Source organism: Delphinus delphis, chromosome 3 (genome assembly GCF_949987515.2).
Source record: "Delphinus delphis chromosome 3, mDelDel1.2, whole genome shotgun sequence".
In the NCBI taxonomy this organism is placed as follows: domain Eukaryota; kingdom Metazoa; phylum Chordata; class Mammalia; order Artiodactyla; family Delphinidae; genus Delphinus; species Delphinus delphis.
Window position 1 is genome coordinate 140,784,025 of NC_082685.1, and position 15,841 is coordinate 140,799,865.

Here is a 15,841-nt window from a genome sequence, read left to right on the forward strand (position 1 = left end):
TATAGTCGCCCTCTTTACTAGGTAATACCCTAGTTCTAGACAGGGGGACAGAGACTGGAGAAACCAGCACCTGGAAATGAGATTTTCCAGCCTGTCCCTGCTCTTTCCTTGTCACCTTCCCTGTGCTCCAGACTATGTCCCTTGAAAATGAGCGCAGTCTGCCTGCTAGTCTGGTTCCAGTTGAATCATTTACACTCATATGTATCAATAAGTAGAAAAACTCATTTTATTGCTTATGTATAAAACTGAGTGGGTTTTTCTGCCACATCTCCCTGTTAGGAAACAGATGGACCTTCAATATAGGTGGGAACAAGAACAGGCTTGCAAACACAAAATGTCAAATGTGGCTATGCTGTGTGAAGCATGCAGCCCAGATTTACAGAAGAGCTTGCTTTCATTTTTTAAATGCAGTTCCTATTTAAGAGACTCAGCTATAAAATATGGAAGAGGTCATTTCTTAGTCACGTTCATATTTTTTCAAGTTCAACAAAACACATAAATACCAAGTTCAGAGTAAATCCAACAAGAGAGTTAGAGAACCAGTGAGAGGAAAGGAGAAAATATAAGCTGTGACTTAACAACAACAACAAAAAGCAAGTCAGTCTAAGACAACCAAAAAAAAAAAAAAAAAGTCTAAGTATCATAGCCCTCCCCCTTCAAGAAATTCTCACAACTTATTTTGCCATAGAGGAAGATAAATGTTACAATATCTCACGAACCAATCAGCGGTGCTGCAGGCCTCAAACCAGGAAACCCTTTAAAGTGTAGTACTTTAAATTGTGCAAGTGAGACTTTGGGCTCTCAGTGAGTTTTTGTTCCCTGTGCTTGCAGGATGGGAAAGCGAATGTGAAGTCCCTCATGGCGAAGTTTAACACAGAGGGCAACCCCATGGAGGAGGTCTCGGTCAACAGCAGGCCCTTCAAGGTCCCGGGCCAAAACTCCCCTTCAGGAGTACAGGTCAAAAAGAACTTATTCAACAACCAAGGAAACGCCAGCCCTCCTGCAGGACCGAGCAATGTGCCCAAGTTTGGGTCCCCAAAGCCCCCTCTGGGGGTGAAACCTTCTTCTGAGGAAAAGCCTGACAAGGAGCCCAAACCTCCATTTCTAAAGGCGACCGGAGTGAGTCCCAGGTTTGGACCGCAGGCTAACTCGGCCGCCAGAGACCCCGAGGTGAAACCGGGATTTCTGAAACCTGGAGGCCCCAAGCCCATCAACTTGCACAAAGAAGATTCCAAACCTGCGGTTCCCCGGGCTCCTGGGAATAAGCCTTCACTTCACAGTGTAAACCAAGACCATGACTTGAAGCCACCAGGCCCCAAGCCGGGCTCAAATCATCCAGCCCAGGAAAATGAACCGAAGCAAGTCTTCCCAAAGCTGGCTGGGGCTAAAGGCAAGTTTATGTCAGCCTCACAAGATCAGGACCCCGCGCCCCTCTTCCCCAGACCTGTCTTTGGCCAGAAGCCATCCCTGAATACAGACGACCCCCAGGAAGACGGAAGCCCCACCAAGACTGTGGCTCCACAGAGAGGCCCCCCGGCCCCCCTGGGAGCCAAGGCCAAATCCGGCCCTTTGAAACCAGCCAGGGACAACCTAGAGAATAAAGAGCGTGGAGGCGAGACGTCAAGTTTTCCTTTTCCTGGAGTCGTTCTGAAACCTGCTGCAAGCAGAGGGGCCCCAGGCCTCTCCAAAAATGCTGAAGAGAAAAGAGAAGATAGGAAGGTGGATGCTGCTAAGAACGTCTTCCTGAGCCAAGTGAATCCGGAAGAGCCGGCCTCTGGGGCCCCTCCTGCCAAGTTCCTGAAGACACCTTCGAAGTGGACAACGGCAGGGCCCTGGGGCCCAAGTCAAGAAAAGGAAAAGGAGGACCAGAATTCAGCCACCCCCAAGCGGAAACCCCTGCCCTCCTTGTTTACCCTGGGCCCCCCTCCACAAAAGCCCAGCAGACCGCCGCATGTTGACTTGACGAAATTCCGGAAAGCCGCTTCTGGACACAGTGAGTTCTTCTCTCATTTGCTATTTTGCACATGTTTTTTTTCCCAGCAGAGGGTGATCTAGCTTCCGGGGAAAAATTTGTAACAAGGAACTGATGCCGTCACCGGTACTCCTGTGTGTATGATGACTTTTGTTTGGCATTTTTTTCCTCTGGTGCGGGACGTCTGAGAAGGTTGAAATCCTTGGTTTTAGGTCGACATTCTGTGAGGAAGTGCCTTGGGGGGCTGATTTGGGGGCGTGGGGAGAAATACATCCATTTGATTGCCAAGTGGTTTTGCTTAATGATAAGCATTTCTTTTACTTCCTTTGTTGGGTTTCATTTCTGTTGAATGCGACTGAGGTGTGTTCCCTCTACTACCACAAAGGAGTTAGAAGGTGAGCAAACCTCTAAGTCAGTGGTGGATGCCCAGGGGACATTTGACTGTCACGGCTGGAGGGTGCTACTGGCGTCTAGCGGGTAGAGGCCAGGGATGCTGCAAACATTCTACAATGCACAGAGCAGCCCCGCCCAACAAAGAATTATCCAGTTCAAAATGTCAATGGTACAGAGGTTGAGAAACCTTTTTCCAAATGATTTTAAATGTCCACAAATTTATCATAGGTCTCCTAAGCCCAATATTCAAATAAGAGATGCACAGGACTCTTGTGAAATGGTGCTTACTGTTTCATATTTCAGCTGTTTTCTATTGCTCTGTCAGCATAAAGTTTTCTGAACGTTTCTGATTCATAAAGTAGGACATAACTAAGATAATAAGCCAGACAAAGGGATACATGATTTTCCTCCTGGGTAAATAGTTTCGTTTTCTACCAGAGATGTTACCACCATCCAATGGCACAGGCTAAAAGTTGATCCTGAATGACTTGGTAAAGATTTGTAACCCTCATAGTGATGAAAGGAGCTCACTTATGCTTGAAATGATTAATATTTTAGGCAAATAATGGACAACCGTTGTTTATTGTGAGAAACGAAAAAGGATACTTACGAGTGACCACACCACAACTATATATATTTTTTACTTACGAAAGTGGATCTAATTAATGCAGTTCTGGGTATAAAGGTAGTTCATTTCTATTTTGGCTCCGTAGAAGCATCTCACAGTGTCATCTTCCTGAGGCCAATATTCTCGGTGTCAGCCAACATGTTAGGAATCAAATCCCCCATTAATCGGTCTCGTAGAAAGCAAGTTTGGAATGACCCCGTGATCACCTTTCTTCTAGAAAGAGTTAACCTGTTACACTTGTTGTGTCCTCGTGTGTCACCTTCTCATTTTAATACTGGGCCATAACTCAGAAATGTTGTTTTTCTGAAACCTTCTAAAAAAGCCCTTTCTTAATTCCCTGTCGTAGTTCTGCGCCTCCGGTAAAAAATTAACTATCATAACCTCCATTTTACGGCTCTGAGTTCATGCCAAGGAAACTGTCCTGATGTGAAGCGGAAATCCTTGAGAGTTTTCTTCCACGTCTTCCATCTTTATTTACACTCCACTACCTGGTTTGAGTGGTAGTACCCAGATGGCTGCTGTTGTGCTATTGAAATGCCCGTGAAGTCCTCTTTTGGCTCTGCAGTCCTGGCAAGGTCGGCCTTGATCTGATTTTCAGTGCCGTATAGCTCCAAGAGACCCAGGTAAAACTGCTTAGGAAGCCAAGTTGATCCTTGTCCTCTTCTTCCTCCTTCTTGCAACCCTGTCCCCATCCTGACATGCCTCCCCCCTGCTCATGTGCCCCATGACACAGTTTAGATTCGAAATCCTCTCGTCAACGTACCCTACCTCCACCCTCTGATCCCTCGATATATATTATGCTTCAAAGTGGACCCTGTTCCTTCTTCATCCACCTCTTCCACAAATCAAAACTCAATCTTCTTGATTTGAACTGATGTCAGGTTGGCATCAGGATAAAGTAATCTGATTCATAACTTTAAATTCTGAGTAACACCCCTTTACAGCATTCACTTTTTTTTTAAAGCATTTACATTTTTAACTTATTTTTTAAATAGAAATTTACATCTGGCTCAAAAATGATATAGAGTAAAAAGTACTTTAGTCCGTCTCCACCATTTCCTGGGTCTCCTCAGCCTCTGCTCCACAGAAACCACTCTTCTTAATTTGTATATCTGTCCAAAGTTTCTTTGTGTTTACACAAGCAAATATAAATACAGATATTAATCTCCTTGCTTTTTACTCAATAAGTAAAATACTATATGCAATGCTTTGATCCTTGCTTTTTAAAAATAAAATTCCTATCTTTCCACATTTTAATAAGAGGTTATTGAATATTCTTTAAAGCTACATGATATTCAGGTAAATGGATGACTCACCTAATTGATTTAACAATTTGTATTGTTTCCAAACTTTTGCTCTTCCAAACAGTGCTACAGAAAATAACCTTGTATATGTGTCACAAAATGAGCATTTACTTTCTGAACACAGAGAATTTCTTAATAATCAGGTCTGCTGACTCCTAATCCTACCATTGCTATTTTTCCTAAACCATACTAAGTAATTTAGTACTCCATTTAGAAAGGTCAAACAAAATACCAGAATTTGAAAGTGTATAATAGCATTCAAATTAACTGAAGCTTCACCTAGTAACTCTGTAGGTTTTCAAAACTCTAGAACTTTTTTCTTAGGCTTCTACATGGTTCCTTCCTTTCCAGGTTCACATCTAATTCCTTAAACCTCTTCCCCAGATCTACCTTCCCTCTTTTATCATCTCTGTCCAATATATTAGCCATTAAGCGTGCTTATCATTTATTGAGGACTTGTTACATATTAGATACATGTTACCCCTGTTTATTCCTCCCAAGAAACCAATGAAATGGGAATTCAATGAGGAAATTAAAGCTCAGAGAGGTTAGGTGGCTTGCCCAAGGCCATAATGTGACTAGGCAAAGACAGGGCTGGTCCTCCTGTCTCTCTGATTTCAGAGGCTGTGTCCCCCCTTGCCACCCTCCTTGCTACGGTCCCTCTCTTGAAACATAGGATATTATGAGATAATAAGTAACGCATAAGTGAAACCCAAAGAATCTTCATTCTTCTCCCTTTCTCTGTCCTTTGGTTAAAACACGTCATTTTTTGTTTTACTATAAATACCACTATAAGCTCCATGTAAACAGAGGCCAGTCTGTTTAACATTATTTATTTGGAGCATAGAAATAATATATTCTTGTTGATTGCTCAGATTTGTCCTCCCACCGAAATCGTTTAATCAGAATTTAGTATTCATACTCTTTATAGCTTAGCAATTACTTTGAAAATGATTTGCTTTTCTGTCTAGATTCCCAAAGAAATCTGTCTTTAAGATTTAAAAACAGCCAAGATGTATCTGTGTCAATCATTTTATCACCAGTATTTTCTGAGATGATGTTCCTCTTAGCTCTCAGACATTTTCTGTTCCATGAATAAGGAGGGCCCACCACTTCTTTTGATCTGGCTGATGGATAACGAACGCATCTACTCACTCTAACCCAGTGTGATAAATTTGTCTTCCCTTCAGAGCTGTGATTTGAGTTCTGAGTATTGCTTTTAATCCCCTCATTTGTAAAATGAAGGTTAGCTGTGCCGGTCTTGAGGGAAGTCCTTGCTGGGGACCTGAATGCTGTTACATTTTCTGACATCTCGTTAAGAGCCCTGTACCAGGACAAGGCCAACCATGGCAGCTCATTCCCCCTTTGTCTCTGGGAAGATCCTGTTGTGGTATGTAGGGCTTTTATGCTATAGGTTTTGCCTTGACCTTCCCCAGGCTGTTCACCACATCTGAGTCCACTTCTCCAACCTGGCGTGCATTAGGTAGAATCCACAGGTTTTCCTAGGATCACTGTCTGCCCCCCCATCTTGCTTCTCAGCCTGGGGAACAAGCGGATAGCTTCACCTGCCTCCTGTGGCACCGGACTCTTCTGTTTCTTCCCTTAGCCACTAATTTTTGAAGTTCATTTAATGCAATTATTTTCCTTTTCTTGTGCCATGGCTCCTAGTGAGTTTGGGATAATGTTTATCTTGCCTTATTTTGTTTTTCCTATTTTATTTGGGAATTGGAGGAGGGACATCCTGTAAGTCCCTCCCTCATTATTTAATACCAACTAAATATTTCAGTTATAATCCAGGAGTCAGCGGTATTTCCAAAGGGACCATAGGTTCACCCCTTCACAAGGCAGGCAGCAAGATGGCAGAAAGGAAACTCATGTGACTTTGAGTGCCCACTGAGAGCTGTGTTTCGTATCCTCTGGACTGTGCTCACTGGTCATGGACACTTGGATGACCACTCCCTATCCCCTCCCCAAGTCTCCTGTTCTGAGGAGTCTTCAGGACGCAATCAAGAAGGGGCTGGGGGAGATCCAGCTACCCCACGCGGGCTTCACTCAGACTGTTGATAGCATCTGACCTCCACTAACCTGCAAATCCCTGAGAGCAGTCATATTTTAAGCTTTTAACAGCCAATCAGTTTATACTTGGACTAAGAGAGGATTCGAATACTGACTAGGCAGATGAGCCAGGAAAAGGAAAGGACCACTGAACTGACCCCTAGGGAAGGCAGATTCCCCCTCTTCAGGGCCACTGTCAGCACTGAAAAGTCCCCTAAGCATACTGAGCTTCCTGGTTTCTTGCTGGGCGCTCAGTTGGGCCATCAAAATTCTTTCTTAATGGCCTGGGCATCAGCTAGTCTTTTAATATTAATTTTGACACGATAAACCACACTTATTATTTAATTTACAGGAAAACGTTTCCTTACAGTGATATTCACCAGGCCTGTAAAACAGACGATTGTTTTCTTAACTATGAGAAGAGAAATTTCTGTAAACCCAATTTGGAGCAACATGCCATGATTTACCATGATGTAATAATAACTCTTCCTGTGATCAAGAGGCTAGAAGTCGGTATATTTTTAAGCCACTTACAAAGGAAAATTTGGAAATATTGCCCAACCAACTGGCACTATATCAACGTGTGTAACATGCGCTAGATCAAAGAAGCTATGACCACTTGTAATATAAATGCATATTTTGTTTTACAGTGGCTGACTTACCCTTAAAGTATAAAATGCATATGAGATGATTTAATATATAAAAAATTTGATCAACATTATTTAATTCTTAAGATAGGCATGCAAAGTTGTTAAGAGAGTAAATCCTAAGAGTTCTCACACAAGAAGAGACTTTTTTTCTATTTCTTTAATTTTTAGCCATATTCAGATGATGGATGTTCATTAAACCTATTTTGGTAATCTTTTCATGCAGTATATAAGTTAAATTATTATGTTTCTGTAGACTCCTTAAACTTATACAGTACTGTATGTCAGTTATATTTCAATAAAACTGGAAAAAAACAGGCATGCAACCCTTACAGGTAAAAGCATTCAAATGAAATTGCAATTTACTTGAGGAAGGAAGGGGGTAAAAAAGAAAGTCACATCTAAGAGTCAAATAAAAATACATATGAGTCAAGTAATCAAATACCTGAAAGCTTTTCCTGATTTACTTTCAATTGTGCTTACACATAAAAATGCTTTTAAAGAAAAGCATTAGATAGGAAGATTGGGACAGATGTACGTGTGATAATTCAGTTACTGGGCAGGAGATGCCTTGCTTCATATAATCTGCTAAAATAATTTCCAATTCAAGCCAAATAAAACCTTTTTTTGTTTTAAGAATTGGAATTCCAGAATAGTCATTTGCCATTGAAGGCTCCTTTTTTCCCCTGATGACAACTGTTTCTGAATATGATGAGTTCATATGAAAAAAGTACCTCTTTGTACGTATGTGTTTTATTCTCAAAACAAAACGAATTAACTTTTATAACACAAGAATAACTTCAATTATTAGAAGAGCAAAAGTATGCCTTCAGGAGCAGAAATCCAGCTACCTGATTTTACAAAAATATCTGGAAATGTTTTATCCTTTTAGAGTAAGCACAGTCATGATAGTTGTGGCGTGGCTCTAAAGCCCAGAGAAACATCTAGAGCACTAGATTGTTTGTTCTTCCAATATACGAGAAACAAGGAAGAGAAAAAAGTCCACATGCTGGAGAATGTGACTGCTACATTAACCACTAGTAAATACACAGACAAGAAACCTATTTCTCTTCCATTAAATTGCCACTAAAGAAAAAAGACTATACTTCATTTTGTCTGGCATAGCAAGCTAGAAAAAAACATCTAGAACAGCTGATAGCAATAGATACCATCAGGAAAGAGCAACCAAAGGTGAGACATCTGGCAGTAGAAAAAAAAGTCTGAACAAAAACCCATGTGAGGTTTTTCTTTCCCCAAAGTAAGAACTTGCATTGTCGAATCAGCTGTTCGTATCTGTTACAAAAGTCTGCATCTCTCTGCAGCTGTGCTTCTGCACACCACAACAGCTCTTTCCGCCAGCATGCTACTGGCGACTGGGCAGGTGTTTCTCCAGGGGTGGCAGTAGGTCTGTTGAGGTAAAGAGGGGCACAGGGAAGTTCTTGCCACATACCACCCCTTGCTCTCTTTTCTTGATTTTTTTATAATTCTTAGAGCAATAAGATAGCTCATCTGATTTTCCAAAGCAGCCTGCGTGGTGATAGGATTACTGCGACCAGGCAGCTAAAAATCTGTCCCCGCGAGCTTCCCTGGTGGCGCAGTGGTTGAGAGTCCGCCTGCCGATGCAGGGGACACGGGTTTGTGCCCCGGTCCGGGAAGATCCCACATGCCGTGGAGCGGATAGGCCCGTGAGCCATGGCCGCTGAGCCTGCGCGTCTGGAGCCTGTGCTCTGCAACGGGAGAGGCCGCAATAGTCTTCAGTGGTTTGTTTTTAAATCCACAGTAGTTCCTATTTCTCTTCCAAATTGTCTCCTTAAGGAAGTTGAGATACATCATGTGTTCTCAGTTACGGAGGGTCTGGAGTGTGGCTTCTCCTTGCTTTCCAGCCTTTAGCTTCTGGTTCATGTAGAGTGGGTAAAGCTACACGCACGCACACACACACACACACACACACACACACACACACACACAAAACATAGCCTTGACTTGCTCCTCAGCCATTTTTTCAAAAGCTGTTTTATATGAAAGGAGGATAAGGTAAGTCTATAAAATACATTTCAGTCATTCACGTTACTCTAAATTAAAGAGAATTTTCTAGACCTGATATGAACAGTTTGACAAGCAGGAAATCTCACTCTTTAAGAGGCTGTCTTCTATTTCTCTGAAGGCTTGAGTTCTTAGTCCTCAGGAGGAGACGTTAGTTGTGCTCTGGCTGAGTAGAGTGCAACCAGATGACGTTTCCAGATCACTATCTTCTGCTACATCTCTGTCTACCACTTAGGAACGCCTACTTTTTCCACTGATTCCGAGTGATTATCTAATGGACCTTGGGTGAACTATTACAAAGTGCAGTAGTATCTTAGTCAGTGCAGCCTGCTATTACAAAAATACCATAGATTGGTGGCTTTGCAACAACACAATTTTATTTCTCACAATTCTGGAGGATGGAAAGTCCAAGATCAAGGCACCGAGAGATTCATCGTCTCGTGAGAACCCACTTCCTGTTTCATAGCTGGCTGTCTTCTCTCTGTGTCCTCACATGGCAGAAGGAGCTGGAAAGCTCTCTGGGGTCTCTTTGATAAGGGCACTAATCCCATTCATGAGGGCTCCACTCTCATGACGACATAATTACCTCCCAAAGGCTCTGCCTCCAAATATCATCACATTGGTGATTAAGTTTCATGTAAAATTTGGAGGAACAAAAACATTCCTGTGCCACTCAGACTTGCAAATGAGAGTCTACTACTCCCCAACCATCTGTCTCCCTCTTATTTTCTTGCTCTCTTCTTCATTCTCATCTTCTAACCTATGGTTCCTTTTAAAAAATCTTATTTTTTTCCATCCCTCCACACCATCACCACAAATCTCTTTTCTTTGGGGACAATGAAGCCTGGGAGTAAAACCCACAGAAAATGCTGAGCTTTTTGAAGGCATGAAGATCAAAGAGGTTGCTGATTCTAAACTACTAAGAAGACATGGCTAATTACATGTGTCAACATGATTTTGAAATGGAAAAGCTAAAGTAGGAAATAAATAAAAACTGCTAGTGTGCTCCTGAAAATCTGGATAAAGTTCATTCCAAATGCTAGCCCATGTTTCATGGACGAACTTAATGATCTCCACAGAAGATAAATGAATAACCACGTAGCTTGAATTCTCAAGGTCATTTCTGTCTTTCAGCTCCTGCTTCTAACTTGGATTGGTTTAGCAATTGCCCCCCTGACCTTGTGCTGTGCTGCAGTCACCCAAACAAGACCCGGCTATTTTCCTTAACTTTCACTGCAAACCACTCACTGAAGGCATTTGTGTGCGTGAGTGACAGACTTCAGTGAAGGTCTGTGGAGACAGGAGTTCACATTGCGTTGAGGCTAGAAATGTGAAATGGAACACCGGCAACCATGGTTCTTCAAAAGCAGCTCTGCATTTTGCAGCTCAGCTTCCTGTCCCCTGCACTCTGACTCACCTTCTTTCTTTTCCTCACTTCCTTGACCCCTCCTTCTCAATGGCAAAGAAAAATGAGAACACACTTTCCATTTTCTTATTCAGGAGAGTTCAGCTGCCTCTAACCCAAACCTTGAACTCAGCTGGTGTCTTCCCTTGCACATAAGCAGGAGTTTCTTATTCAAAGGCCATTTCACTATCTCTTTTTTTTTTTTAAAGAAGATGTTGGGGGTAGGAGTTTATTAATTAATTAATTTATTTTTGCTGTGTTGGGTCTTCGTTTCTGTGCGAGGGCTTTCTCTAGTTGTGGCAAGCGGGGGCCACTCTTCATCGCGGTGCGCGGGCCTCTCACTATCGCGGCCTCTCTTGTTGCGGAGCACAGGCTCCAGACGCGCAGGCTCAGTAGTTGTGGCTCACGGGCCTAGTTGCTCCACGGCATGTGGGATGCTCCCAGACCAGGGCTTGAACCCGTGTCCCCTGCATTAGCAGGCAGATTCTCAACCACTGTGCCACCAGGGAAGCCCTCACCATCTCTTTTAAGAATGGAAGGAGTCTGTGGGATGGGATGGCCCGGGGGGGTGGAAGTGGTTTTATTTTTTATTGTGATTGGTAGCCATTTTAGTACTAGAAACAAACTGCTGATCAATAGAATAAATCCAAGAGAGTTTGGTCTATCATGATAGAAGTATAGGAACTGAATCGTTCCACATTGGTGTGAGAGTCAGGTTGTTTCATCTTTTGTCTATTTTCAGTGCCTAATAACCAGAGATTCTTTAAAAATACGAGTGCTGGAGAGCAGTTTTCTTCTATCAGATCTGGGATTTGCAAGTTTTCAGACTTCTGCCTTAATATAAGGACAACCATGCAAACTAATGTCTCTTACATGTCTTCATGATCATTGTGACACTAAATGGGTCCTAAAGAGAAAGATGACCAAAATGAACGGTGGCTCTGATCAACAATGTGGACATCATATGTATTCAGAAGGAGCCAGAGGACATAAAAATTAGGCCTTAGTCTTTCAAAAGTTCTCAAACTTTAAATTGCTTTAGGAATGCCCCCCAATTTTCTAGTGCAAGAAGCCTGAGATGAAACCCAGAAACTGGAATAGTTATCAACATCATCAAGTGATTCTAATGCAAGTTTTTCCCTGACCACAGTTGAGAAATGCTGCCATTTATGAGAACTGTTACAGTGGGGGAGGAGTAAAGGGGATGATGGGGAGAGGAAGGGTTTCCAAACCAGCGGTATTTTCCTGAAAACAAAAGAAATGCTGTAACACTGAGACAGGATCTTAAAAGTTAGTGATTGTATCAAACATGGAAATGAGTGAGTGATCTCTTTAAGCAAACAAGTAGTATCCTAGGGTTGAGCTTAAAAATTTGCTTAGTTAGGGAAAGTGCAAAGATGCTATTCAAATATCTAACATCTGGGTGGCTGGCACCAGAGTCCTGAAAGTCTTTTGTTATATCAGGCATTAACCTGTTCGTTGATGGATTGCAAAGACATCCAGGGGTTACTGAGGGGCACCTGGAACCCTCAGAGCGCTTCAGCTAGTTAGAGTGTTTTAAAAGTTGATGGTTAGATCGTACATACCAGCTGGCTGGTACGCCCCAGCTCACCCTGCCCATCAGCCTGGAGGAGCGTAGTGCTTCCCATCTCCCCCACAGAACACCTGTAATCAAGGACTCTCACTACTCTCTCTGCTTCTTTCCTTTCTTCCTTTTTTCTGCTCTCTATTCCCTTCTATTTTCATTTATTTTCTCCCCTTCTGCCCTGTACTGGCCTTCAGGTTAGTTCAGCAGTGTTTTTCACGTGGCACATATTCTTACTATTCATCAAATTAAAAAGCCACATTTAGCACAACTGGTGGTACTCAAGGCAAAGGAAAAACAATGTAAGTGCTAAAATAAACAGACTTTGGAAACCTGAATAATTGTGTATCACTGTAAGAACTACCACTATATTGATGGAGGCCAGGATGACAGGAGAGCCCACAGTCCTGCCCAAGGTGGCTGTACTTGTTCCCTTGGGAGGTCTCCATGCTTGGAGATGGAGGGTCCCCTCCACTGAAACTGACCAGGAGGGCCAGGGGATAAGCAGAGTTAAAAGCACTGGGTTTTTCTATGCTCTGAATCTCATCAGCGCCCAAGTGCAACTGTACTGGCCTAGTTACCCCACTACCTATATAACTCATCACTTGGTAACAACATTCATCTTTTTCTTTAACAATATTTAGTGTATTAAGTTACGAATCTTCAAAATAGGCCTATGTTCATATAGTACTTAAGAGTAATTAAGCCAATGCAAAAGAAAGCTGGGCATTTGTCCCAAAATAAAGGGTGGATTTCCTCTGTAATGCTGTTTAGTTGATGTTCAGAGCTATTCGAGTTTGGAGAAAAGCTCTCTCAAGTTCCGATGCTGCAGAGTCCTGCATTTGTGAGCCTAATGATAAAAGGAGAGGGTGGATGTGGCATGGATAAAAACAGATTTTTTTCAAGCTTCTCACTGTATTTTTGTAAGCTGGAAACTTTCTTTTTAATCTCGCTGTGAAGTTGATAGGTGCTTACGGAAAGCTCTGTGAACACTTATGATCTATGAGAAGTGAGATGTATTCTAATGACAGTAGTGCTTTTTTTGTTTTGAAAAATGTAAGTGTTTACACAATTGTTTCTCATCAGAGAGAGTTCGGAGCAGTTGCTTTGTTGCTAGAGAGACTCGGGGTCTAGTACAAGCCCCGTTACTCACTGTGTGACCCCGAGGAGGGTTCTTAGCCTCTCCAAGCCTCGGTTTTCTCATCTGTTAACGGAAATAAGAAATCAGTTCTGTCATAGGGTTATTGTGAGGATTAAATGAAAATGTATATAATGTACTTTTAAAGTTCCTGGTGTATCCTGAAGACTCAAACCATTAGCAGTAATTTAATTACATGTATTAAAGGGGAAACGGAGACAATGTTCAAATAAAGACCTCATTGAAAAATACATGAGTAATAGATGGCAGCCATTAGAAGTCGCCTCAGGTATCAATCAGTACTAGTAAGAACATCATCCAATTGTTGCAGACTTTAAATCATAGTTTATTTTGTTTCAACACAACATACAAGATTTTCATTATCACAGCATCAACTTGGTCCTCTTTGAGATGCAGCGTCGCCTTGCATCCCTCTTGCAGTATTACCGTCTCCTTAGGTGTGAGTTCTACTATTTGTTCACTACAGAGTTCTCCTTTCTTGGCGCTGGCTTTTCTTGAATTTTGAAGGCTGTTTGTTTGTGCACAGATTGGTAGTGGTGATTCAGTTCGGCTGTTTGCCGTTTCTGTTTGTGCAGCCAGCTCTGGGGGAGACAGAGTTCAGCGGAGTGAGGCAGTGGCTGAGCGCTGAGGGGTAGGGCCTTGATGGCTAGTCTTCCCCAGGACAGCCCCTGCCTCCTGGGCATTGCAGCCCCCGGAGTCCTGCTCCACTTCGCCCACCCAAGGGCTCATCAGTCATTGCTCCCTCGATTCCCGGCCATATCTATATTGCATCTTTCCCTCCAAGTACTCCCCCAAAACCCCTTCCTGTCCCCCCGATTCTCTGTCTTTTGAGTGCAGAGCACTCTGGGTGGGGTCCCACTCTCTCGTGTGCTCTGGTTGGGCTTCCGTTTCTTCTTTCAACAGGTCTCTCTTCAAATGTTTTTTAGGGATTCCTCATGGCTTCTGGTCCATTGTGGATTTACTTTCTTGTTTTCCAGTACGTTTATCGTTTGTCTGTTTGCTTGCTTGCTTGTTTTCATTAATTATCTTTTCCATCATTTCTAGAGATCTGGGGTGAGCAGAGCTTGCTATGGCGTGTAGTCAACCGGCCATCTTGACTGGGAACTTTTAATCATATATCTAAGGGGGAAAACATTAGTAAGGCATATAACTGTTGTAAAGCATCAATATCAGAAGAAGTACTTAATGGGTTACCGTACATGAATCATCTAAAGTTTGGATTTACAAAATGTAAAAAACAGTGAAAAATTCAGCCATCCTCATGTATTGATAGTATGTATGTGTCAATGTAGACTTTGCACCTGGTCATAATAAATGACAATCATCCTAAAGAAGATAATAGTTCACATGGGTTTTTCACCTCTTGAATTATGTTACAAGAAAAACAATGTTTGTATATACTGAGTACTCTTCCCTATTTACAAGGATTTGTAAGATCTAAAGGAAGAACTTTGAGAAATGTGTTTGAGTGCCTTAAAGGGACACATAATTCATTATTTGGAATTTAAAAAATTACATACTCTCCAAAAAAGATTTTTACTTAGATTCCAGACTTAAGGCATAAATGCTAACAGCATATGAGCTGGAATCAAGATTAACTAAAGCTGGGGCAAAACTGTTTTTACTTAAAGTGCTTTCCATTTAATTGAGGGGAAAATAATATAAATTCATGTTGAAAGATATCCATGGGATAGAGATTAATTAATCTTTGATAAGTAAAATCGATATAATTTCTGTAAGATTTTATAGGTCTATAGGTCAGAATAGGTTGTACATCATCTCTCACTTTAAAATGAACACTGATTCAAAGCATATATTCAACAAGTATCTCTCTATAACACTATTAAAGAAATCTCGGGGCGAAAGGTGAGCTATCAAAAAATATACGAATTACTGAAGAGTTTTTTTTTAAGCCACAGCAGCAAACTGATGGGAGTTACTTCAGCATCTTGATTCAACAAAGAATATTTAAGTAAAAGCCCAGTTTGCAGTAGCAGTAGCACATTTGATAGCATACTCTGCAAATATGAAGTGAGTCTTTCCTTCAAATGGACTTATCACCCAATGTGAAAATTCTTTGGGAATTTTCTTGGAATTTTTTGTAGTCTGTGAGTGAAGAGAAAAAAGAGAGATTTGACTTAATTATACTACCCAATAGTTTAGGATTTTCACATTCAAACCCACCAAAATAACCCATTTAACTTTTGTTTTCAAATTTTCACCTTTTGGTAATTTAAAATAATTTAAACAGGCAACAACATTACTGATTTTATTAAGATAACTATACCTTCCTTGTAGAAGAAAACTCATCAAACTTTCTTTTGGTTAAAATACTTGAATTGTTTATTATTTTAACTTTTATTATTCTGTTCCACATACAGCAACACAAAATGTTTTAGACTAGGGCTCCCCTGGTGATGCAGTGGTTGAGAGTCCGCCTGCTGATGCAGGGGACGTGGGATCGTGCCCCGGTCCGGGAAGATCCCACATGTCGCAGAGCGGCTGGCCCCGTGAGCCATGGCCGCTGAGCCTGCACATCCGGAACCTGTGCTCTGCAACGGGAAAGGCCACAACAGTGAGAGGCCCGCGTACCACAAAAAAAAAAAAAAAAAAAGTTTTAGACTTCATGGGTCAATTTGTTAAATTATAA

General features: G+C 41.8%; 1 protein-coding gene across 1 annotated transcript in view; it reads left to right on the forward strand.

Moving 5' to 3' along the window:
- Positions 1-15,841, forward strand: part of FYB1 (FYN binding protein 1) — a 133,585-nt gene that overhangs the window by 27,672 nt on the left and 90,072 nt on the right. Inside the window, exon 2 of the mRNA XM_060009561.1 lies at positions 832-1,993. Coding sequence (XP_059865544.1) covers positions 859-1,993 — 1,135 coding nt within the window. The 5' untranslated portion in view covers positions 832-858. The remainder of the gene's footprint in view (positions 1-831; positions 1,994-15,841) is intronic.